Source organism: Pyxicephalus adspersus, chromosome 5 (genome assembly GCF_032062135.1).
Source record: "Pyxicephalus adspersus chromosome 5, UCB_Pads_2.0, whole genome shotgun sequence".
Classification (NCBI taxonomy): domain Eukaryota; kingdom Metazoa; phylum Chordata; class Amphibia; order Anura; family Pyxicephalidae; genus Pyxicephalus; species Pyxicephalus adspersus.
The window spans coordinates 11,982,890-12,009,203 of record NC_092862.1 but is presented as its reverse complement, the minus strand read 5'-3'; the positions used below and the strand labels follow the sequence as shown (position 1 = coordinate 12,009,203).

At 39.8% G+C, this 26,314-nt stretch overlaps 1 protein-coding gene across 2 annotated transcripts in view; it reads right to left on the bottom strand.

The window, feature by feature from the left end:
- Positions 1-26,314, bottom strand: part of MTSS1 (MTSS I-BAR domain containing 1) — a gene marked incomplete in the record, with an annotated part of 108,556 nt that overhangs the window by 76,876 nt on the left and 5,366 nt on the right. For both annotated transcript variants that reach the window (XM_072410657.1, XM_072410658.1), the window contains 1 exon segment: positions 8,079-8,152. In XM_072410657.1, coding sequence (XP_072266758.1) covers positions 8,079-8,152 — 74 coding nt within the window.

Genomic DNA, 26,314 nt, shown 5'->3' with positions numbered 1-26,314 from the left:
GTTCATCTTTAAGCCAATTCTTAGAAATGGGGAACCATCTGCAGCTAAAAACAGCCACAATAACCACCTACTGATCACATGGCTAATGCCTGCGTAATGCCACAACTGCTGGATACTATCATAGAATCCCATAACTCAACAGTAACGGCTTAAACCTAAATTATTGACTTTATTAACATTGTGGTTACGTACATTCTGCAAATGCTTAAATGGCACTCTGTACAGCTGGGCTTTGAAATTTACTATGAATCTCCGGATAGATCCGATTACATAGACTGTAAAGTAAGCAATGGAAATGGGACACTCCAACCCCTACTCACAGACAGGTAAGTCATGCTTTGCTAACTGAGCATCATAGACCAACCTTGTATTGACTGTTTGACAATAAATTATATAAAACGCTCATTTCTATAGTAATGGGAAGAAAAAATGAAAAGCTTTCTTTCAAGCAGGTACCATGCAGCTCTTTTGTAGCGTGACTACAATTTCATAAAGCTATTAAAATGTCTGTGCAGTATGCAAACCAGCCAGCATTTACTATTGTGTACGTTCCGGAATTGTCAGCAATCACCTGAGCATGGAGGAAGGGAAAACAGAATAAAAATAGGACAAGGCAAATGACAAAGCTATTTTTGGAAATGTTCATTAATAGCACACAAATATGTCTGCATGCAAACAATAATAATTCCCCTTAGTCAGTGTGAAGTTGTAAGTGTAAGGACAAGCTCTTCTCAACAAAATGGAGGAAAATATGGAGCCTCACAAGCATGGAGCTATGTATTGTCCATCCTGTTGTTTTAATGGGGTGGATAAGTTTGTGTGAATTTGAACTTGGGGGGCAGTTGATATCACAAACACCCACTAAATCTGAACACTTGACTGCAGTGCCTGGGTCAGAGGTTTGAATCTCAGCCTGGAAACTATATGTGTGGAGATTGGAAGTTCTCTGTATGTTCATGAGGTTGTCCTCTGGGTACTGTGGTTTTCTTCCTACATACCATAAACTTACTGGTATGGTAATTTGCCACCCCCAAAAGACTGGCTTTAGACCAGACTTTCTCAACCTTTTTACCCCTAGAGAACAACTAAAATATCTTCCAGGTATCGGGCAACCCCTGCCATTTGCTTTGTGTTGCTAGTTGCATTGGTTATGAAGAATGTCCCCTATTCATAAGTGGTTGGATGGCCACCTTTACAGATCATTAAAAAGTTCCTAGGTTTCACGCAGCTGGCTCTACCCATTGGTGTCGGCCCTGGAACTCTGCAGACACCATCTCATTAGAGGTCAATAGGTCCATAGGACCCTTATTAAGAGTGGCAGCCCTAGACTATGGTAGATACATTAGTTTGCAAGCTTCTCAGAGAAAGGAGAACTAAACCTACTTATTAAAAAATTGAAACCAGGTAGGCTCTATATTGCGGAGAGGACAGGCTATGTCTCTTCTGCAATAAAACCTACCTGCCTGTTTACAATCTTCCATATACTAAGTTAAACATGAACATACTGGCTGCCAGGAAAAAATATTCATGTGCCCATGGACATGTGCAGGATTGACATCTTGCTGGCCTGGCCAATCAACATGGTTGAAGATTCCAAACTTGGAAAATGACTGGGTGAAGATGCCAGTAAAGGAGAAAGAAGAGGTGAGCCTAATAAAATAATTGCCAACAGACAAGTAAATTTGTTCTATTGCTGAAGAGACATCACCCATCCCTTCTGCATTAAAGAACTTGCTTGTTCCCAAATTCGTTACTTTTTGATTTAGTTCCACTTTAAGTGACTTTACAGCACAGTGTATTATGCCAGCACTATATTAACACATAATAATAAAACAGCATACAACAAAATCCAATATTACAGTAAACAACTCAGCAGCTGCCTGAGTATTTTTTTATCCAATACCAGCAAGCCCCTAATTAAAAAGCAGAGCAAACACCACCAGCAAAAAGCACACATACAAATCCCTGGAGGGGGATTAAAAGGTGAGTTGCTTTACCTTTAATCCCCTTTAGTGATGGGGGCTGTTCAGAGTGGATTTAAAAATTAAACGGTTCCTTTTAAAACATGATGAATTGACCCTGGATCGTTAAAGCAGAAACCAAGAGCTGCCTACACATATCCTTAGTTATGTTATGAGTGCTCAGAGTGCCACAATCGCTGGTGCTTTATTATTCATATCTTAAATACAGATATTTAGAGATGCTGTCACATAACCTGCACAGGCGGTGTCTCTAAGAAGACCCCCTAACTCACATATACCCTCCTTTAGCTGTGTTACCTTGCAGCAATTTGCTCCTTTGCAGCAGACAAGAACACCCAGCAGCTTGGGGTATGGACATCCCTTTTTGACAGTGCTTTATAAGAGAAACCAATCATTTGCACACCTTTTGATTCACCCGTAATTTATTTTGCCAATTTATACTGGAAGTTTAGCTTAAATATAGGGACAGGTTTACCTTAAGTCTTGCTGCAGCTATTGCTTACATTTGGTCTAATGCCCAGCAGTTTTCGTGCTTTATACTGATCTGCTGGATTTCATCAGTCTATATTTTGATACAGATTTGTGATATCATCTATGCAATGGAGTCTTATAACCACAACAAGTTGTAGCAATCGTCCAGTCATTTATGGGTAAAATAATCTGCTGGGACAGGTGTTTTATCCTCCTCCATTTCTCAGTGTGATCAGTATGGGATCACCTGTTATAGGTAACCTGATATTTCGGAGACGCTTTCAGTTCTAACAAAGAGTCGGAGGGATGAGCCGTGTGAAGGCTGCTCAATGGTATCTATGGTCTTTTCAGCCAGGGATGGAAAATACACTCCATACAATGAATTGTAAAGCTGTTGCATTGTTTATTGTGGGAGAGCTTCTGTCAAGACAAAAAAAGTGCCTGCTAAACAAAATATCAGGTTATGTCAGATTGACATTGCTTTGTTTTAAATGTGAGCTTTAGGAGGTTCTGTATTGAAGTTTAAACTCCAGCACCTCCGGTGTCTGGCTACTGCATTGACCACTATTGATTGTGTCTAGGTTTTGCACAAATCATACAGTCTGCAATACTGTAATATCTTTGGGGATATGGCAGTACAGAATCTGAACCATACTATTGGATTAGGCAAACATTTTTCCCCCCTGGTTTCACTATGGGTCTGATTTGTTAAAGCTCTCCAAGACTGGAGAAGATAGACCATCATGGGTTATCCTGCATGATCAAGCAAACATGGAATGGATTTCTTAGAAAGATCCATTCCAGGTTTCCTGGATCATGCAAGATATCCCATGATAGTCCATCTTCTCCAGTCCTGTAGAGCTTTAACAGCAGGTTTGCAATTCGGTGTTTCAAGCCAAAAAAAAAAAAAAAAAAAAGATAATTGATCCACACAATTTTTTTGCACTTCCTTATTTTTAGCAAGCTCTCTGGTTAGGATGGTGGGCATAGCGTTGGATTGTTCGTGATCTCACTGGGAAGATTCACCCTTTGAATTGTTCCGTTGACCATTGAAGAGAAAGTTATGGTAACCTCTAATTGTACACCTGTCACCAGAACTAGAGAGTTAAGGAAAAATCTAAAAGTGACTTTCTATAGGGTGTTTGGAACGGGAAAAGAAAACATACATAGACAGTGGTTTTCACCCCTCTATACTCTGTCAACAACTAACATACACTTTGAGATGCAATTCCTACATCTGATAAACGTGAATCTGGTGTGTGTGCAGGAGAAAACAGGGATAGATAATTTTACCAGTGTTCTCCCCAGCCCCTTTTAGTTGGGCACACAGCCTGGCACAATTCAGTAAACACCCGGCAGCATGGTGGCTCAGGGGTTAGCACTCCGGCCTTTGCAGCACTAGGTCCCAGGTTCGATCCCCAGCCAGGACATTATCTGCATGGAGTTTGCAGGTTCTCCCCGTGTCTGCGTGGGTTTACTCCGGGTACTCCGGTTTCCTCCCACATCCCAAAAACATGCAGTGAGGTTAATTGGCTTCTGCCTAACAAAATTGACTAACTCCCTTAGACTTAATGACATATGACTATGATAGGGACAATAGATTGTGAGCTCCTTTGAGGGACAGTTAGTGACACGACTATGGACTATGTACAGCGCTGCGTAATATGATGGCGCTATATAAATACTGTGTAATAATAATAATAATAATACTAAAAAGTTGGGTCATAATACAGGGGCTGCCATCCACCTACCTTACAAAAAAAAAGTCTGGGGGGAACACAGTTATACTTCCTTAATAGAAATCCATGAAGTATTGTATAAATTCATAAAACGATCTTGCTGCCTGATGTTTTACAAAGATATAATCTATATATTTTACCATTGTACCAGCACTCCTAAAAAAAAAGAATATTCTTTTCTATTGTCAGAATTTTACCCCCTAGCTATCTTGTAGACAACTTTGCTGAAATGGCAGAAGTATTTTCAGGTCATGGCCACACAAGGCGGTAATATGATGTCATAGCGTTGCTCAGTCGCCTATAGGTAACGTGGATCATGCAAGGTTTGCCAATGCAAAATGACTTTTCTCCTATTTGTAGGGCCCGAAGGCCCAGCGCACAGCCCAGGCAAGCATTGGTTCTGTCACAAAGTGTTAATTTCATATAGGATGCAGGGCAGGCCCTCTCTATCTTTCTCCCATCCTATCGCCTAGCAGCTACGGCAATGGACGGTGAACCCGAGCCGGTTGCCATGGTGACTGTTTCATCCATCACATTGGTGAAACCCTCGGCGAGGAGCATCAAAGCAGCACTAATTCAGGTCTGACACGAATGCTAAAATGAGCTTTAATACCTGACCTTCAAAGTGGAGGGGGAGTGGGGAAAAATAAAAAATGGAACAGGACAAGCAAGCCTGACACAGGCATATCAGAAGCTTTTTATAAAGCTGTGCTAATTAAAAGCGAACTGTATAAAAAGCCAATTTTTCCAACACCTACACCCAACACCGGATAATTGATAGGCTGCGGATAGCCATTAAATGCGGAATTAAAATGCACCATCACCTACAGACCGTACAGATTTATGGAATTTGTCCTGTAATGATTTATGACTCTTGATGCAGAATTACAGAGAGAGCCCGATTGGCTGAAAATCTGCGTTTTACAAAATCTGCCTTTATGGAAGCCACAATTCTGCAGACAGACAAAAATGTTGGAATCATTGGTTGATTGTCGTGCCGTTAGGAGCTGACTGCTCGCTATGCAAAGCAAGAATTTATACATAGAGAACTTTTCATACATCAGCCCCTATTTGACTATTCGCAAATGAATAAACAGAGGCTTTATAATTGATGTAAATACCCAAATATCTGCCTATACATTGTGTAGTGACACTTCCAAGTAACAACATATTTCAATAGTGCAATACTAACCTTCCATTTCACCTGCTTTGGGCATCACGCTTTTGCTGTATTTTAGACTCAACTGCTTTATTCCAACAACTTTTTTTCTGCATTAAATTCAGGTCAGAAAGTTACTTCATCCAATATTAACCCTTCATTTGACTTGCTTTTGTCAACTTGTTCTTGGACTTTCCAGGGCCAAATAAGACGCATCAGCATTGCAGACAGAAAAGGTCAAACACAGGCTTTTGTTGCATTTAGGCTCAAACGCATGCCAAAAAAAGAATTGGGTCTCCAAGTTTTTTCTGTCTCAGGGAGAAATAGTAATTATGCCTCTGTTGGACTGTAGTGGCTCTAAAGCAAATATATATTTTAACTGAGAAGGTTACTTCTCTAGGTAATGTTGGACAATACTTGCCATTATTTGATAATAGGGATGCAACCTAGCAACTCTTCCGCCATATCACGGACCACAAAAATCTTAAATTTAAATCCGGTGGACCATCAATATGAATTTTTTTAAAAACATAAATGCATTTGTAAAATAATGATCTTCCTAATGGTGCCTGACAAGGACTGTGGAGGCTCACGGTTAAGTGAAGTATTACTATTGTTACTATTATCATTAGTTGCATTATCTTTGGTATTACTAAAAAAATGCAAAATATTTGTTTGCTTTTTCTCACTGATTATGGGTTTATTTCATTTCAATCGAAGACCAAACAAGAAATGAGTTAATAAAGTCAAACTATTTGATGCTATTAAATATAACACCTAAAGAAAATACACAGTTACGGTCATACTTAACTAAAAGAGCATCTGAGAAATAAACAAAGAAAATCGGATGAGATCCGTATTGGCGGAGCAGGGTGAGTGTTGTAATGGTGGAAACAATACTGAAGCGTACGGCTCGGTCTGATACAATTTAGGACTACACTGACGTCACTCTGCGCCTTCCTTTTTTTCCCCGTTTCTAGTACAGTTTGTGAATTAAGTGCAATATAAAGGCCAACATTGTCATTCAGAATAACAGAATTTAATAAAATATTTTTTTGTTTTATTATTAAACATAAAAATTGCAAATAATGTCCAAACATTCTCGTGGTTGGTGACCGCTGAACTAAACTACAGAGCTTTATCTTGCTCCATCTTCAAGATCAACTGTTTAGGTTGAGCCAGTGCTCTAGATCTGTCTTGTAAACAGACAGGAAAAACAATGGTTGATATCATGATAACCCTGTGTGAAGCCCCAGAGTCTTCTGGAAGTTTGCAGGGTTTTACACTCTACCTTTCACATGCTGACACTATCCAGTCACTTCTCTATCCCAGGCTCATTGCTGATATAAGCACAATCATCCCAAAGGACCATGTGCTGACCACAGGGTCATTTCTACAATAACAATGGACTAGCAGGTACAGGCAGACAGCCTCTGGCTACTGCCAAAGCTCTAATGTATCACGCTATCTGATTTAGTTCCTCAGGTAAAGAAAATAAACATTTAACAAAACCTTGCCATGATTGTGTAGAGCTTGGTTTACTTTAAGATTTAATCTCTTACAGCCACATTTAGCGGGCGGGTTGATTGTAGTTGCAATCCACAGTGCCAGTGAATGAAACTGCTAGGGGCTCAGGGAGAAGAGATTATTTTAAACAAGATTTACCTTTAAATTGATTTAAAGTCTACCACCTTCCTAAAGACAATTGTAAACACAAGTAGATATATACAGTAGGATCAAGGACTGTTCAAGTTTTTAGGAACCACCACAGGCCTAGAGAATGCTCCTTGGTTATGCTATATTTGGGAAAATTGCTTATCATTCAGGACAGACATTCCCCACCAAATACTAATGTTCCTTCTTAAAAGACAATCCAGTGGCTAGCGTGTCACTCAACACAACCTAGCATATTTGTAAAGGGATCTTGTGTAGGATCATTCAGCAGCCATGTTGTGCACACATGGTTGGTTGCTAATATTTTTAGGCGGCTCAAAGTCTAGTCAACAACACACGGTCTGCCTTCTAGGAACATCTTTTGCGACCACTTAATGGAACAGAAGCTAAAAACATATGAGTGCATTAAAAAAAAATGAAATTCTTAAGGTTTAATATTTATGTACAAAAGGCAACCTTGTGATCAATTAGGAGCTTCTACTGCCAAAATCCCCAAAAGGAAGGCAATTGAAAACTTATCTGCAGCAAGTGAAATTTTTAGTTAGACATTTTTAGTTTGGCTGCATAACAAATTAACATGAATATGAATGATGAAATTTTTGCACAAGTGCCACGGTTCTCTTCTTGGAAATAACACTGTTCTCTTCATGCTCTTTTCTTTTTAAAAGGTGCCATTTTTGCCACACAAAAACCCTTACCCTAAAAATACATACATAAATCACAACCAGAATATGTATATTAAAAATAGGCTTAAAAACATTTTTAATATGGAAGAATGTGAATCAGCTTAAACTCTGACGCCGGGTAAAAAATATCATGGACCTCATTACCTCCTAAACACTTAACTACACTTACTAACTTTGATGTATGTAAGTTAGGTTGCATTTTAAGGAGTAAAAGTAAAAACTACATGACACTCCCTAGTGAAATAGGATCACAAACAACCACCTAGCTGAAAATTCAGTCCATTTTACATATGAATCAGAAATCATTTTATTTGAGCATTGTACTAAAGTGTTAACAGTCAAATTTGCTTGGAGCACTTGTCCTTACCCCTTGTGTTGGTTGCCATGTCAGCCACTTTTTGGAAGGCATCCAGAAAGGCAGCAGCTGCCACTACTGTGGTCCTGCAGAGGAAGAACACCAAGTTAAATTGCAAGCTTTTAAACTGAGAATTTTACCTCTTTGGTAAGCATGTGCAATGCAACAGTAAAACAGCACAATTTTGTTATCCAAGTGTCCTGAAGGTCAATGCTCAGAGACTTCTCTTTGGAGACTGCATAAACACCACAACAAAACAGAGGATGATATTGCTGATCCCTCCATGGTCATGCAAACTCCTTGCAAAGTGAATAAGGGGCTAGCACTTTCGCTGTGCAGCACAAGGGTACCAGGTTTGGGTCCTGGCAAAGATCTCCCCAAGTTTGTGGTTTCCTCCAAGCATTTTGGTTTCCATCTTCGTCCCACAAAGTATAATGGTAGGTTATTAGGCTTCCTCCAAACTATCTTTAGTCTATGGTTGGGACGTTAAATTGTGAGCTCCTCTAAGGGATTATATATATGGCAAATGTGCTGTGTATATAATAATAATTCTTCTCATGCTTCATTAATCTGGATCACAAATCTGGAGATAAGGAATGACTGTTGTCTGACCCTCCTGATCTGCACAGTTCCTGATGGGTGATTCAGAGTAAGAGGGTCACCGCCACACCCAGACAAAATAGTCAGAACAAGATCAGCAATGCCAGATACATTTTTCCCCCCACCACAGATTCACATTAAAGTAAACCTGTAATGACTAAAATATGTAATCTACCATTCCTGACCTCCTAAAAAATGATAGGTGTTTGGTTGTTGTCCTGCCCCTATCACAATAGTGACCGAAAAATGTTAGAAATTCCAAGTTACATACTTTTCCCATGCTAAACTATGAGGGTGTACATGGCAGACAAGCAACCAGTATTGGCTGTTCCATGTTTTCTACAAGACAGGTTGTCTTTAGGAGTATTATGTGCAAAGAAGTCACAAGGCACACAATGCTGTTTAGCTGGCTGCCCTATACAAAAGAGCTGCTGAATGGCTTCTGAACAGACCCTAATGACGTTCCTAAATTCTTTTGAACACCATTGGAAATCAGCATTAGCTGAGAGCCCCTATATCAAATTTCATAATCAATTTAACTGGGATGATTTCAGCTTATAACTGTTAGCAAAGCATAGTGTGGTTTGTATAAGTTTGCAAGAAATAAAAATTGGCCTCATCTCTAAAAATAAAATTGGCAAATCCCATTTTTACCGGACAGGTGTTTAAAAAAAATCCAATACCCATAATGATAACCCATATCATCGGGTTCATTAGCTTTCTTCTGCAATTGGACCCTGGTGCATGTGTCCTATCGGGACAGTAGGCTTCTTTGGGATAAGAACTGCCAATATACACTGTAAATCATTGCAGAATTTGTCTCTATTCTGCAAAGAAAAGAAAATTTAAAAACTCTGCCCTCTATTTAGCACACAGGACTTAGAATTCTCTGAAAAGGCCCAAGTCAAAAGCATTTGTCTCGTCACGAAGCGTTCATTCACAATAACTCTGCAGGAGCCGAACCTCTTTGTTATTCCCAAACAGAAGTACATCAGGACCAGCAGCCTTGATGTGCACGCAGGAAATTGGCAGCTATATCTAGGTTAGCATTGCCTCAGTAGCTCATGATTTTGATTAATCAGACAGGTAAGAATGCTTATTGCAGCAGAGGGAATCACCTGTCCCGTTCTGCAATAAAGCTCTGTCTGATCCCAAATTCGTAAAAATGGAACTTTAGTTCCTCTTTAAATTTCCAGTCGATATGTAAAGTTCAGCAAACACATCATCGGAAGTTCTGCTTTTTGAAGGGTCATCAACAAGAACAGAATATCCCTGTGAAGTTGCACATTAGAAAAACATACTACATCCCTGCCAATGGCAATATATGACTTCAGAATTTTATCTGCAATGGTTTAGACTACTTCTATTACGACCAAGAAAAGCAAAAGCACATCCAGGATCCAGCCAGCCCAGTTTGGGATCCATCAGATAGTACATCACAGCTGGTCTTTCTTGAGCTTGTCGATAATACTAATATTTTAACATTAAACATAGGAGGCAAATGAGCGAGTTGACATTTTCTGCCTAAATGTCACACACAAACAGTAATTGTATTGGAAACACTTAGCACAAGCAATGCAAAAACCTTCTGACATTTTCCTGGTAAATGCATCTGTGTGTGTTTATAGCATATACGTGTAGTACGGGTATATCATAACCTGCTAACAGGACAGCTTGAGAATAATTACGATTACAGTCTGTCCGCAAGCAGTGGTATGCTGTCTAATATTTTACTATGGCCCGCTGCACACGTTCCTCTCTACAGTTAGCACAGTAAACAGAGCAGACATGGGAGAATGAGAAAGAGAAAAAAAGAATGCAAAAGGTGAAGAGGGAGCAAGGCAGAATGCACGGGATAGGGGAGTATGTGGTAGGATTTAGGGGCAAAATGCACAAGGAACAGTGGAGAAAGCAAGAGGAGGATAGGACACTAGAGGGGACACAGCATACAAAAGAGAAGAGAGAAACAGTTTGTAGGGAGGAGGGTGTGCAAAAGGGGAGAGAAATCATAAGAACAAAAGGAGAAGGGAAAGGGATCCGCATGGGTGGGGACATAAATATATAAAATATAACAAATAAAGTAGGGGAAGAGACAAAGGGTATGAATGGGATGTGGAGGGGAGCTGAAAAAAGAGAGAATAGAAGGAGACAAAAAAACGAGAGGGGGCACGAAGGCGAAAAAAATAAAAGAAGAAGGAAGATGACGTAACATTGAGGACAATAGTGCTATATAACTTAACAATCACAAGATAATCCTTTATTTACGTAAACAACCTCTAATATGCAAATATCAGCTGCATAAAGTTTACATACAAAGTTCTGTTGTGTCTGGAGGCCTAATAAAGTGGAGGCACATTGTAAAAGTAGGTCATGATAGGTGCTCCCTGGCAGCAATAATATATAGATTTCATCTCCAATGCAGAAAGTTGAACTTCAACCCTGTCCATCTCATGCATTTTACTACTGGTGATGACTGGCCATTATAACTAATGGAGAGACCCAAAAAGCAGACATGCCTTAGTTCATTGAGAATCTAATTTTCATTACAGAGCACCTAGGAGGTCCAGAAGCTAGGTAGAGATATATTTTCAAAACATGGTCTCCAATTTATTGGTCTTAGTGGTATGCCTGATCAGACAAGGCCTCGTCGTTAAATTTTTTTTATGCTACCAAGGCTTTGTGATTATTACTACATAAGGAAAATGCATTTTCATATTGGTTGGGTTCTTCTCAACTATCAAGGTCCTAATATTTTTGGAAGACTTCAGTAGATTTTGTTTACATGGTCATGGTAATTATAGTCATTTTCCAGGGGGAATTTGAAGATCCTGGTCCTTTGCACTCCTGGACTTGATACCCATTAGCAGCTTTCAGTATACTTTGACTGACAGAGCCTCTTTGAAGCCTGGTCTGCAAGAAACACATAATCACCTTAGCTTTGATCCCATACCATTCTATTCATCAACTACATAGAGACAATAAGCCTGGTGTAAGCTCTGATTGGAGATCCAATCTGATCATACACTGGGCTGTTTGTCATTGTTCCCCATTGTTGAATGGAGTACGTGTTGCTAAAAAGGACAGTAACACAATAAATCTGTAGGTCTCCTGGCATGGGCAAAGCTGGGGTTAACTTTAAAATGAGAACAATCTATAATAAAAAATAATACCTTGCTTTTCAAGCAATAGAACACATGAGCGTTGTAAACACAGTGCTGTTCTATGGAGAAGGGAGGGAGGACAACATGTGGATGGTTCCCCATTGCGTCCTCCCCAACAGTAGCAATATTCAGAGTCTGCCATTTGGCAATCCAGCATGGCGGATCTCTAAACAATGTTATGGAACAGTTGTACAAATGCCAAATTTTCACTTAATCATGGGGAGGGGACATTAAAATCTACCATCTGAAGGAGGCTTAAGTAAGAATATAAAAATGCAAAGTACTCTGACATAGGTTAGAATTCTGGGAATATACCTCACAGAACTCCAAGACAAAACGTCAGATATTACATCAGATTTCTGAGGTCACATTTTAAAAAGCACTCTGCAATAACAGAATTTTTAGACAGATTGTCAAATTTCTAAGACAAGGAGTCTGATTTATCAAAGCTTTCCAAGACTGAAGAGAATGGACTATCATCATGGACGAACCTGGAATAATCCAGTTGAGGATTTAAAGCATTTGCCAACAGCAAATGATTTTTGTAGAAATCTGGTCTAGATTTTCTGGATCACACAGCTTCTCCCATCATAATCTATTTTTCTCCAGTCTCAGAGAGCTTTAAGAAATCAGGCTTAATATCTCAGAAGGTTAGAACAAAAAAACATATTGCACCAAGATATTATCTCAGAATTTTAGAATACAATCCTAAAATTGGTAATTTTTTTTTCCTAGCACTTTTCGGAAGTGAAGAAGTAAAGATATTGCCAAAGGAGACTAAAACTTAAAAATCAAACGAGATGGATTCTAATGTCAGAATTATTTCAAATAAATAAATACAAGCATGTAAGCAGATACAAGGCATAAGCTCAGCATTCACTTCACTATAAACACGTGTTGTTTATGGGGTGCCAGAGATTCTTTGAAGTCAAGACCACCACACTTATTCTCTCATTCCCTTAGGAATTGTAAAAGTTTAGTCTGCAAGGAACCAAGGCAATTAGGCTGCAATGTTATTGTGTGCAGGTCAGGGAGGTCACACTTGTTGTGCTAAGGCCCTCTGTCAGCTGACCCGCCACCTCTTCTATCTTTCATGGTATCCTCAGTTTGTTTATTTAAACCTTTCTTCCATGCAACAGATGACACTGCCTTCCTTCCATTCATATTTTTAATATATCTACCATTGTTCAAGAATAACAATGAACCAGACCTACAAAAATGGCTTTAAAGGAAATACTGAGCTATTAGCTTGGTCAAGGAAGGGAAGATTTCTCTAGAACAAAGGGTTGTAGAGACTAACTTTGAACCTGCCATGAGTTTAAATTGTAAACTCTAAAACTATATGTAAACACACACATTACAACGGATTTTAGGCAAACACTGTTGCCAACTTAAAAGAACATAAATAAAATATATTAAATGCTTACTTGCAGTGTTTTCCTTTTCATAAGTTACATTTTATTGAACTGCAAGGTACCTTTGAACTTATTAAAAAAAAATTAAGTGCTCTAGGAAAAGTCAGTTCTTTAGCATAGCCCCACCCCATCTTCTGGAAGTGTCAAATAACGCTCTGTGATGCAGATGGAAATGAAAAAGTAATTTAGGATAGAAAAAAGTTAATGTATATCTAACCTTTTAGAATCCTATGTTTATTAGTGCAGATCTGGTGTACCCAACATCAAGCCTTAAATCTATATGAATCTCATTGGGTTTCAAAAGCTATAAAAGGCAAAGAGAACTACCATGCTGCAGGAAAACCTTCAACCAAAAAAAGTTAATGACTAATGAATTGACACTGAACTCCAGCCTTAATTTGCACAGCTGTACAAGCTCCTCTCTCCTGGACCTAAATTGCTTAGTTAATTTCAAAACCAAGTAAATGGGGAGAGGTTGGGAATCATTTTTTGCACCTGGCAATAGCAGATCATGTTGTGGTTCCCGTTGCTTTGGCCGCATCATTGTTTTTTGAAGATTTGTGCCATAGCCGAATGCAAATGTGGTTGCCCATGGTGCACGGCAGCAAAAAAATTGCTTAGTTTTTCATTTTGGGTCTAAGAGAGAACCCTTACGCTGTTTGTAGAGAGCCCAAGGTCAAATTTTTGGCAAACAACACCTCAGGTTAACCACAATAGAAGCTTTATACCTAGAGTAGATATTTTACTAATAAACAGAAACCAAGAGTGCATAATTTTTTTTTTAACTGTTTCACTGGCACTGGTATTGTGATTATATATGTGATTGCAATAAAGCAAGAGCCCGCGAAACACTACTGGCACGTGCACCGCCATTCCAATTTAAATATTTAGAGAACAGAAGCAAATATGGATTTGCAATAAAGTTTGCTAAAATCCTTGCAATGTATACACTTGGTGGACCTGGAGGGGCTGTTTTAGCTCAATGACACTGGAGTTTTGCTTTCACAGTTGGGCACTTCTAAAGCTAGAAAGTCATTGCTGCCTACAGCTAGATCTGTGCACGTGTATGAAATACAGAATGAACTATAGCGTAAGGGATGGGATAACTTATTTTCTAGGTAAGCAGGACGACATCTGCCTTGCTGGTGGGAAGTATGTAAATCACATAGGCACATGTTATGGCAGCCTAAGCCTTTGTACATGGGCTCTTTATGGCCCACACCTGTACTGTGTTATACACGTTGTAATTACCATTGCACACATAGGGGTGGGGGGGCTTTTGTACTCAGATGTCCCTCATCTGGAACTTCTATGCTTCTGCTCTTCAATTTAAGAGCATCCATTTCCCTTACACACAAAAGTGGGGATGGGTGGCTTTTATTAACAGCTGGGAAAGAACTGGAATTATACACAATGGAAGCAAAATCTGCTCACTGTTAAAGGGGAAAAAACAGCCTGGGGGGGTTTTATTGAACCACAAGTCTCAGAATGTCTGGCAGTTTATTGGCGAGACCGAAATTGTAAAGAGACATGGAGGATGATGTATTTAGGCAAGATTTATACCTGTGGTAATGCAACATGCTTTGCGTTAGCAGCGGGCTGCAATTCCATTCATACAGAATGGCCCACCCCAATGCAAAAGTCCTGACAATGCATTGCTGCCAATGTACTATACATATAAAGCACTGGGTTGCAAAAACGGTTCAATTTTTTTTTTACCATAGAGAGGACTATGTACACACGTGCAATAATTATCGTTTGAAACCAGCGTCTAACGAACGATTGTCCGATAATCGTTAACAAAAAAAGTGCACAGTGGACTAGCCAACGACGACAATGAACGATGACAAGGAATGTTGCTGGAAACCTACGACCGCCCCGGCGGATCTGATTGGGCGATGATCTGTCACTAACTATTGTGTGTGCAGTCGTTCAGAGATCGTGGATTGTTCTTCGGTACACGTCACTTCCTGCATCGTTCAAAGGATCTCATCTACTGTGTGTACATTTTTGGTAGATTGTATTTGAATGATCATTTCATAACATTATGTACAGAATTGTGCACTATACGGTAGTTCAAAATAATCATTGATCGGTTGTTAATCGTTTTCTAACAATAATTATTGCACATGTGTACGTAGCCTTAAGGGAGTGTTCACATTGCAAACTGAATATTCCCACAGCTTGGTTAACAAGATTAAAGTGCGTTTACTTGAATTAACTAATCACGTGTAAGCAAAAATCTATTTTTACAAAGGATTATATTACAACACGTGCACTGTAATCCACTGTTTTTAAAAGAGTCCATTTCCACCAATAACGTGTGCTGCAGTACATTGCCCTGCAAGATAAGTTAGATGTCTGTTCACACAATGTCTAATATTACTGAACAATTGCAGTGTTGCCCCCAACCCCTTTTAGCTGAGCGCATCACCTGGCGCTTTTCAGTAAACACCTGGTTGTTTTTGGGTGGTTATTGTAAAGTTGGGTCACAATACATGGACCACCACCCACCTACAGCTTCTTCCCACCCATCTTGAAAACATTTCTGGGTAGCATATTGAAGTGCATTGCATCATAACAGGCCACTGATTATGAACAGGATGCTAATGCTCCAAAATGCAACCCAACACACCAATTATTCATATAGAGCACGCCGTCACACATAGCACAGACCTTGTGATAAGTAGCAGTGCCCGCTGTTGTATAAATGCATTAGAATTCCATTAAAAGCGAATGGCATCACGTCACATTGCACTACATAGTTTGCCATACATTTTGGTGCATTTTACCATTCATTATTACAATAAATGGAGAAAAGAGAAGCAAACCATTTCTTACGCCACCACTGCTTGGAGCTGTTAGTTATGTTTTTGGAAGCTCTTACAAACCCAATGATTTTCAATGGGTTTCCACCGCCAATCTGCACCAATGGGTTTCCTTTGATCGGTGGGGGATCCACAGTGCTAATTAGGTGTAAAGGGTTGAAAAACCAATCATGATCCCTGCACTATTTTTTTGAACTTTAAGAAAGTCAACTGGAATAAATGGTAACTCATAATAACATGCTATGACACACTTTTATTGAGTTGTGAAGTTGCTTCTACCTAAGGTTCCTACAGTGTTCATGGATCCAGGAGGGAACAATACGTTTCTGTGTAGAATTTTCTTTGTTTTATCAAGGGAAATCACAAACATCTGAAGCATGGATATTGCAAAGGCCTGTAATGATAAAGCTACATAACCTGAGGGGGGAATTTAGTGGTGCTGAGATTGTCATGGTAACCTCCTAGGCCGAAGCCAAGGCCCTGCTCACAAAGAAGCCCCTAGTGTTCCTTTTAAAGTGAACCATTCAATTAAATATTAATGACTGATCAATGGTTGGAAGATAAAAGTAATTAATGACCACTATTAACTGTTAACACTGATATATATCTGTCTGTCTTCCCAGATAATATGTAGTAGATCCTCCAACATGGCCCTTACCATACTAACAATGACCCTTATGCTCTTTATTAAACAAACATAAGAAAAAGAAAACCTGGAACACCTGGCCTTGGTCTTGTCTGAATAACAGATGAGAATACATGACCTTCTTCCCAGTCATTATTAACCTTTTCAATACTCCCTGCTTAGTTAATGTCACATTAATGCTTTGTGGGCATCAATAGTAAAAATTAGCTTGATAAAAAAAAAAAAAAAGCTTGAACAGGAAAAAGTTCCTCAGTGCAGACATGTTAATATCATGCTACATTCATGCGTGTCAGGATATACACAAACAAAATGAGAGAAATCTCTCTTTTAGGGTCCTTTCACACCTGGGGTGTGAAACTACATGGCTGGCAGCTCTCGGGCCCACAGCAAACTGCTGCTAGTATGCGCCCAGGAGTAGCAAACCATACCGTTTGGAATCAAATTGGCACAAATTGTCAAACAACTTCAGTTAAAGGGGACTTGCAGCAGCTGCATGCAACCAAATGTTTTCCAACCTCTCCCATTCCCTTAAACAGGAAAGTTGAGCCTGAAATAGCCCTTTCCGTCCCCACTGGAAGATTTGTATGCTATACTCATTTTTGGTGAAAACTAAATTTCATTTTCCCTTTCTTTTTATCCTGGTCATATTGGTATCTAGGACAGACAGATAGGCAGAATCTAAAAAAGTTCAGCTAGGTACACACGTGCAATAATTGTCACTAGAAAACGAACGACTAGCAACAGATCAACAATTATGCACTATTATTTTGAACGATTGTATAGTCCACAATTCTGTACATGCTGTAACGATACGATCATTCAAATATAATCCACCAATAATGTAAGCTTGCTAGATACGATCGTTTGAACGATGCAGGAAGTGACATGTAAATGAGAAAGTGTACTGCAGAAACATCCACAATCACTGAACGACCGTACACACAATAGATTGCGAACAATCATCACCCAATCAGACCTGCCGGGACGGTCGTTCATTTCCGGCCGGCATCGAGTGCACTTTCTGTTAACAATTAACGTTCGGACAAACGGTCATTAGTCGTTTGTTTCCAACGACAACTATTGAATGTGTGTACGCAGCCTTACAGTTCAAACCAGGACCCCAAAATCCTGGTGCTAACCACTAAGTGGGTTCCTTGAGGATGCAGGCTTACACCTACCCCCTCAACTGGCACTATTTATTCAGCTAAATCTGTGGTCATATATTGCTCCAGTTCCGAGGAGGAGGGGTCATTTTCTAGATCCTGGACACTGGCTGACCATCAGTAAGGTCCTCCCTGGATCCAGAAACACTGCCTGCAGCAGTGATGCCAAGGTAGTGCTGGGGATTAGTCAATGCAGAAACATGAAGCTCTGAATTACCTGCTACCCAAAAAGGACGTGGATAGTTTAGATAAGTATACCTTTTACTGGCAAGGTACGAAAAAAAATAAAAGTGTGCATGATCGGGGGTGGGGGTTGTTAATATTTGCCCAGAGATGACCTTTAAGTCCTACGCAGTCAGTACCGCACACAATATTTATATAGTAGATTGCAAATAACGTTTAATACAATAAAGTGAGTTAAAAGTCTAATACAGGAGGATAGCAGGCGCTCAGACGCGGTTCTGATTTCGGTCCAAGTTTCCCAGTCTTTGTCGGCTTAATAATAAACCTAAAAGACACGCTTATTAAATACAGCACACAAACAAGAGTCACTCTTCCCAGGCTGTGAGCGGAGATGCTGCCAACACAAATCTGATAGTGGGGGTGTAATAGGAGGGTCACGTCAGGCCTTCGCTTACATCTGCCGGTTTGTCTGCCTTTCCCCTCCCTACCGCTCTATTAATTGTGATTGATTTAATTATGAGTGCTAAATTAAAAAAAATGGAATGACGTTTGACTGAGTCATATACACTTGTTTTTATAAAGAGGATATTGATGGCAAATGGAAAAAAAAGTAGACAAAGTCAACATGGTAACACAAGGCAATGAGTCCAAACATACCACATTCACCTGCCACTGCTGAATCATCTGTCTGAACTCTGTGTGCTGCATTAATAAAGCTTAGAAATATACTGCCACCTGGAAATACAGCTACAGAAATTACATGCACATGTCTGAAAATACCTTGAAAAATCTTCTCCAATGTCCTTGGAAAATTCTCTCAATGGGGAACTTAAAAATGTAAACTAAAAGGAGCAATTTTTGAGATGATTATGGGCCACAAGGGGCTGGCTTGCTAACCTAACAGTTCTACCTACAACAAAAGGGGGCGGATACAAGACCAGACAGCCTGCACATTTAGGGAGAGAAGCAGTGAACGGTCTTTATTGCAAGTCTGCCTACAACAAGAGGGGGCGGATACAAGACCAAAAACCATGCACACTTAGAAAGAGAAGAGGTGACTGGTCCTTATTACAGGAAACTCCTGCACAGATGTAAAATTTTTCACTGTATTACGGCACAAATCTGAAAAAATACCCAAAGCACAACAAGATGTAAATAAGAAGCTTTTGGTATTTAGACATTATTTGCTTATGCCAGAGTTCAACTTTAAGTGGAACAAAATCCTGGGCTTACTCGCCTGTCCCCGTTCTGTCGAGGCGCTGCGTGGGTGTATATTCAGTCCCGTCACCCTCAAGGGCACCCGGGCTTGCCAGCTATCCCTGGCAGCAACGCAGCTCAGTGAATTTTGACAGATTTTAGGAATACTTACTGCAAAAGGGACATTGCCTTATGCCAATTTTTTAAAGTGGGGAGCTCAAGAACCATACATCTAGTATAAACTAAAAAGGGTACAGCTAAAGTAAGCAATCTTCTCAGATCAAGTGTACTAAAGACTTACTTTGATGATTTTACCTGCCCAATTGTAATATTTGTAACTACATTCACCTGTCCTTGCTCAGTTGCTGGTGCCACCATCTTCACCAGGTCTTCCCCTGTGTTCCGGATCTTTTGCCATCTTCATTGGCCAGGCAGAAAGGCATAACTCCGGCATATGGGCACTTCTTTATCCCTGGCATGCAGGTGTCTGCCAGGATACCAGCATGCCTTGAAGAACAGATTGTAGACAGACAGGCAGGTATGTTGTACTGCAGAAGGAACATCACCAGTCCCTTCTCAATAATTAATCTACCTGCTCACAATCTTTTCTTATTAAAGTTTAGTTCCGCTTTACTTCCTAATTGTGACAAAAGCATACTCATAAAAACAAAGGTTATATTTTCTAAAATTCCCTATTTCTTTCCATTCTTTTTTGTTATATGAACGTGTACTGAAAAAAAAACTTGCTGCCTTGGAGTATTGAAGCCTTTAGATCACCACCATAGCCAATTCAAATTTTTAGCCAGATTTTCTCAGTACAGTTTTCCCTTAATATTAGACTTCTGTAGGTGTGACAGCCATTACATAATAATATGAACATTGTTAACATGCAGAGAATTTCGACGTAGGAAAGGTCACAGCTGACAAGTGCCTCCAGCCCATTATTTGGTAGACTATATGCGGAGCAGAGACCTGTGCAGGGTGCACACAATTATACTGTACGTACACGTGGCCAACAAAAAGCAGCCAGGGGCAAACACAGAATGCCAAGTGTTACGCACAAAAACATCTGAGACGTGTGTTCTGTCAAGCATGAAGGAAAAACAAAAAGATATGAGGTCAAAGCTTTAGGGTCCTGTCGTAGTTTATACATTCTATGAAGGTGCACCTATAATGTAGGGATGAGCATAAAGTTAAGGAGGATGAGGGAGAATGACGTTGATAATGGAGGTCTACATGTATTTATACGGTTTTTAGGCAAGCATGGCTTCATTAGAAGGATAGACCATGGAAGAGTGACCAGCTACATCAGACCTTCAAGACCTTTTTAACATGGGGGAACAATTTTTAGGTCTTTAGGCAACCACTTTTATAATTATTATTTTGACGGCTTACAGTACATTAGTGTGGGTGTCAATGAGACGAATGGTTCTTACATTGCTGGTCAATGGGAAAAATGTCACCCTTACAGATAGCCAAAAAAATAATTTGTGTCAGTTAAACCTGAGAGGCACAAACTGCACATTGATCAAGGAACTCCTAACAACTTCTGAAAGACCCTTGTTGAGAAATGATCCCCACCATCTTTTAGGACCTTAGAACAGCTCCTAACCAGAAACACGTCCAGGTCCAGCTGTCTCAAAGCTCTAGGCAACTTGTTTTGAAAGATGGAAGCCTAATCTTCCAAGCCTAACTTCTGGAAAAATACTTTGCGGTATAAAATAGCCCCCAACCTGCTGACTAAAAAAGAAGCTCAGCCTGCAATGTCCACCTCCTCTGTTTTTTTTTTTTTTAAACTGAGTTTTTATTGAAAATTTTCATATACAGAGATAACCAGACTTATACATAGAAACATATCATGAACATAGCTAACGGGATGATAGGTACATCCGATAATGTTGCATAAATCTCTTGGTAACAGTAAGATAGTGGCAGTACCCATCTTTTAAACCCAATAAACGATAAAGATACAGAAACAATAGGTAAAAATAAAACAAAAAGGAACAAAAAATTAATTAAAAGGTCGTAAACATAATAGGTAGGTAGATGGGGGGAGGGGGAAGGAGTGGGGAAGACAAACAAGGGTAAGTTGGGAGCTCACTGATACACGGGAACAGTGACATATTAAACCTGGTGACTGTCCACCTCCTCTGGTAATGCCTGTGTGTCATGCGTGTATAAAATAAAATTGTGGCATTCCAAACCACTCCACAGATTCCTATATCTCATGGACACTCATGGTGAGATCACTCACAAGTCTTCAGGTCTGAGTCAATATGAGCAGCCACCATCACCCCTGCTTTTCTATAAATTCTACATTAGAGAGAATGTGACAGGAGGGGCTGCAACACAGCTAGAGGGGGACACCTAAAAATCCCAGGTGGACAGGAATGGAGTTCATAATCATGGCAGTGGGATGTCACAGCTGGAGAATCCCATAAAACACCACATATAAATAAACCATCACTTTTAGATAGAACGGGCCTATGAAAGTACTGCAAGCAAAACTGCAATCACACATTTTCAGTGAGCACTATTTTGATAGTCACAGCTAAAGCTGCACTGCCACGCTCCTGCTTGAAGTCCATTTGCGTGCCATCAGGGAAATAATTAAAGGTCATTTATATTTTTTTGTTACCCCCTCAGGGAAGTATACAAGCAGTGCACAAATAATGTCCAGCACAGCTCTGGTGAATGTAGCAGGGCAAGTAGAGCATGAAAACCTCAGTGCCAATTTAATGAGCATTATTAGTGCATTCACATTTACTGCCTACTGATCACACAGCAGAGAGGGCATCCATTGCTGCAAGGGGTTCTGGGTAATGGCACGGAAAACCGCTTTCCCTGGTCACAAAAACAACGACGTACACAGACAGCAGTAAACATTCTACATACAGCACGCTACTACGGCCATGTGCAGGAGATATAGATAACAACTGACTGGCCAGGGAGAGGAGGGGGTGTGCAAACGGCAGGGTGCTTTGGAATGAATGCCACCACTTATACTATCGCTGCACCAAAAGTGAACAACTATTATGAAAAGGTTTTTCAATTCTAGAGCTTTTAAAGAAATCATTTTGTAAAATGTTTAAGCTACCTATACATGGTAGATAATTGTGATCATAATCATTCTGGCCAAAAATCTAGCATGTGTACAGTGGTCCCCCAATATTGCTTAGCGATCCTCTGTGCAAGATCACTAAACGTCCAAGCTGGGATAACTGCTGTCATTTCCTATGGAGGAGGACGCAGCTGGGTGCCTCCTGCTGCATCCTCCCCTCTCCCATCCTAATAGATCTGAACAGCAAATGTGTGCACAGAGATTGTTAATTTACTGTCACTGGAAACAATCACACAAGATCATTTCCAGAAACCTCTGTCAGGAGGTGTTGGTCTTGGAACCATACAAGTATCATCTGATGAAAGATCAACACCACATGCTGAAGGAACCCCAGGCATCTTCTGGAGGAACCCTGGTTGGAAATGTCAGACAGAACAGGATATAGGGGTTAACAAATATCTAATTTTTAAAACTCAACAGAGGTTCTGAGCCTTCCACAACTAATTAACAAATACATTAAAAAAAGATTTGGCTAGAGTTGAGTTGAAGTCCAACTTCAGCCATTTAAACCTCTAACATATATTGTGATGGTGGTGTTGAGGTTTTTTCACATGGATGATTCTGAAGTGGTAACAGGGCATGGTCTGCCAGCCACTGATCAACTAATATCCCACGCTCTTCATCAGTGGAATATCTATACCGATAGTTAGTAAAGTATCCCTCACCTATACAATCTCATAAAGATAGCAAGTATTTTCTGCATGCATCCGACTACAAAACAGCCATCTGTAACACTGAGATAAGAAGTATATAAAACACTTAAGATCGATAAAAAAAAAAAAATAATAATAATCCAGTGACTGTAATGAAAATTAACAGAGGTCATTTTAACTTTCTCATAGATAATAACCTGGAGATGGGGGCAGCTATAAATCCACAAGATGCCGATGTGCTAGTTTTACACGGACAACCGGCTACCATTATATACAATGCAGTTCCATCTAGCACTGAGCTCTCTGCCACATAAGCAGATTTGTATGTGATAACTTTCTGTAAGTAATGCTGCATCTTACAATAAAAAAGCACAAATAACCTGACTACGTTTACTGGTGACTTTTATACTGATTGAGAATTAAGGATTGTGTAGTCAATTAGAAAGGTTTGCATTATGCTTGTCAGCATGGAAGGATAGTAAATAATACTGAAATCATGCATCTATTATTAATATTATTATTATTAAACAGGATTTATATAGTGCCAACATATTACCCAGCGCTGTACATTAAACATCTATGTGAGCATTTCGCAGACAACTGTAGGTGAACAAAGACAGACTGGCCCATGAATGAAAACATCATGGATATTTCTCATTGGAAACAAGCCATGGGGTATTATGAAAATGTATGGGGTTCAACGAATTCCAAAGTAACTTCATTTGAAAAAAACAAATGATTTATTAAACCTCTCTAGGACTGGAAAAGATAGACTAGGTGAAGTTGGGTGATCCAGAAAACCTGGAATGGATTTCTTCAAACCAATTCTAAACTAGCTCCAGTTCAGATTGGTTGGACCACCCAGGTTCTCCTAGAATAGTCTTCTTCAGTCTTGGAGAACTTTAATAAAAAAGGTTCACTGTGTAAACCAACAGTTTGAAAAAAAAGCCAGGGGCCTTTTTGAACTCAATACTCCCTTCTTTGAGGATGGACAGCACGTACATGCAGATGCCTGTTTGCCCACATTTGGCTAGCCTCATTGGGTCACCTCTGGCACACAGATAGAGGAGAAAGTCAAGGTTAAGGTCAAGTTAACCAATGTTTCTTTCTGGACTGGGCAATCCAATAGATGTAGTGTGAATGGGTCAACAAGGCACTAATTCCCTAGCTGAGGTTTGTTCAGACACAATACAGCACTTATGAAATTTATGTCTGCCATGGAACTAAACCAGCTTCTACAGCTATGGTAGACCGGAGTATGATGATGGCCGCACAAACTGTTAAGAAGCAATCTGCAGCTTAAAGATTGGACAGTTAAAGAACAGCAGGACAACCAAGAGGTCATCCCTGTGCCCACTTCTATTAGCAAGTCAAGGTCAACACATGTAAACTGCAGTATAAGCTACCAGCTTCAGAGTCCAGTTCAAGGAACGGATATCAGGACAGGTCTAAAGTTACACTCGGAGCATTAAAAATTAAATTTCGAAACCTATAATATCTATGCATTGGGCAAACACGCATGTATCCTACCCCAGTGCTTTGGAACAACAGTCAATGCACAAGGCACATATCTTGTGTTGTAATGGCAGTTAATTCATAATGAATGGGCGTGACCTAATGCTGGACCTGAATGGGTATTTTTTTTTTTTTAATTCTGCTAAAATTCAGCATTAGAGTCTCTGGATTCACTAGTGTGAACAAGCCTGTATTCATCAGAAACACCTCTGCACTGTAACAATTACACAATCCTCCTCCTATAACAAAAGCACCATTCACAGCAGCAGAGTTGAACCTGCACTACAGGTAAAGCGCTCACATCTCAACTTTCACGGCACACGTGATCCCACACAAACCTAACCATCTATAGACAATTATAAATCATCACCAACCAATTTAGGAAAATCCTACAACTCAGGTCTTCCAGGGAGTCACATTATCTCCTAATAGCAAATGCTAATGAAACCCCAACTCCGGAGCCACCAAGGTGCTGGTATTATCCACTTACATTATGAACACATAATCCAATTTTCAGCAGAGTATGGTGGAAATATCATCTAATTCAGACCTCAGACTCCTGAACAGCAAAAACTACATAACAAATAAGAACAACCTTAAAAAAACCCATCTGGGGTAAGTACAGCACAAAATGATCAGAGAAATGGTGAAATATGACAAAGAAAAGCAAAGTCAAGGATGGACAGACAAAAAACAAATGAAGCAGTAAAAAAAGGAAAAAAAAAAACAATTGAATAAAAAAAAAGCATAAACAGTTAAAACACAGATATGCAAGCAAAACATAATTTATATTTTTTTTTTATGAATAGAGTGGAAATTAATTTTAGGGAATATCTGAAAATGCTAATAGTGCCCAAGCAATGTACTGAAAACAACCCTTCTCGTCTTGAATTCCTCCTGATCATTTCACCTCCTAGTATGTGAGGTACCTAGGCACTCCTACAGTGTCATAGTTGTATATCTGCAGTGTGAAATCTCAGGCTCTGCTGTCCCAGACTGCCGATCTCAGGAGGCATCAGTGACATCAGTATTGTATTGCTCACTGTTCTCCTTGCTGAAGGCTCTGACATGAGGAAGCAAAGCCCTGCCTCTACCAAGATGGCGACTTTAACCCAGAGACACCGTGTAAATCAAGGCATGGTAGGTCAGTAATGTAACCATATCAGCTGGGATCATTTGCAAAATTGGTAACACTGCCCTTCCTTGACACCCTACAAAGTACTTTAGACTTAATTCAATGGTTCGGAAAGTCAATAAAATGTGATTTTGGCATCCCGCAAATTGGATGTATGCCTTTGGTTTAGTTAGCCAAGGAACAAAGAAAACCCCTCAGTGTGCACAAGTTAAAGGTATGGAACCAACTTACTTTGATAGTTTTTACCAGTAAGATGAATACAGATGTATATTATTATTACTTCTACATATCCAGGACTGCACTCTTTTCTATAAGTGCTAACGGGCCAATACTGGAGTAAGGTCATACACTGCCCCCCTCCACCAATTACATTTTATCATTTACGTTTTGGGAAATCCAAGCATAGAATAGATTGGGTTGTTACAGGTACTGGTTCTATTTTTCTGCAGATGCCTTCCTGGTTTTTATACGTTCATTTTAAGCCAATGCAAGAAGTATGGCAAACACAACCACCACCTCCACAACCATAATACCGGGGTAAGGTGCACCATGTTGGGTGTGCCAGGGAAAGAAGAATGAATACAGAGGGAGCACTAAGATATAGATGGTGGAAAGGGAAAAGAGATGGGAA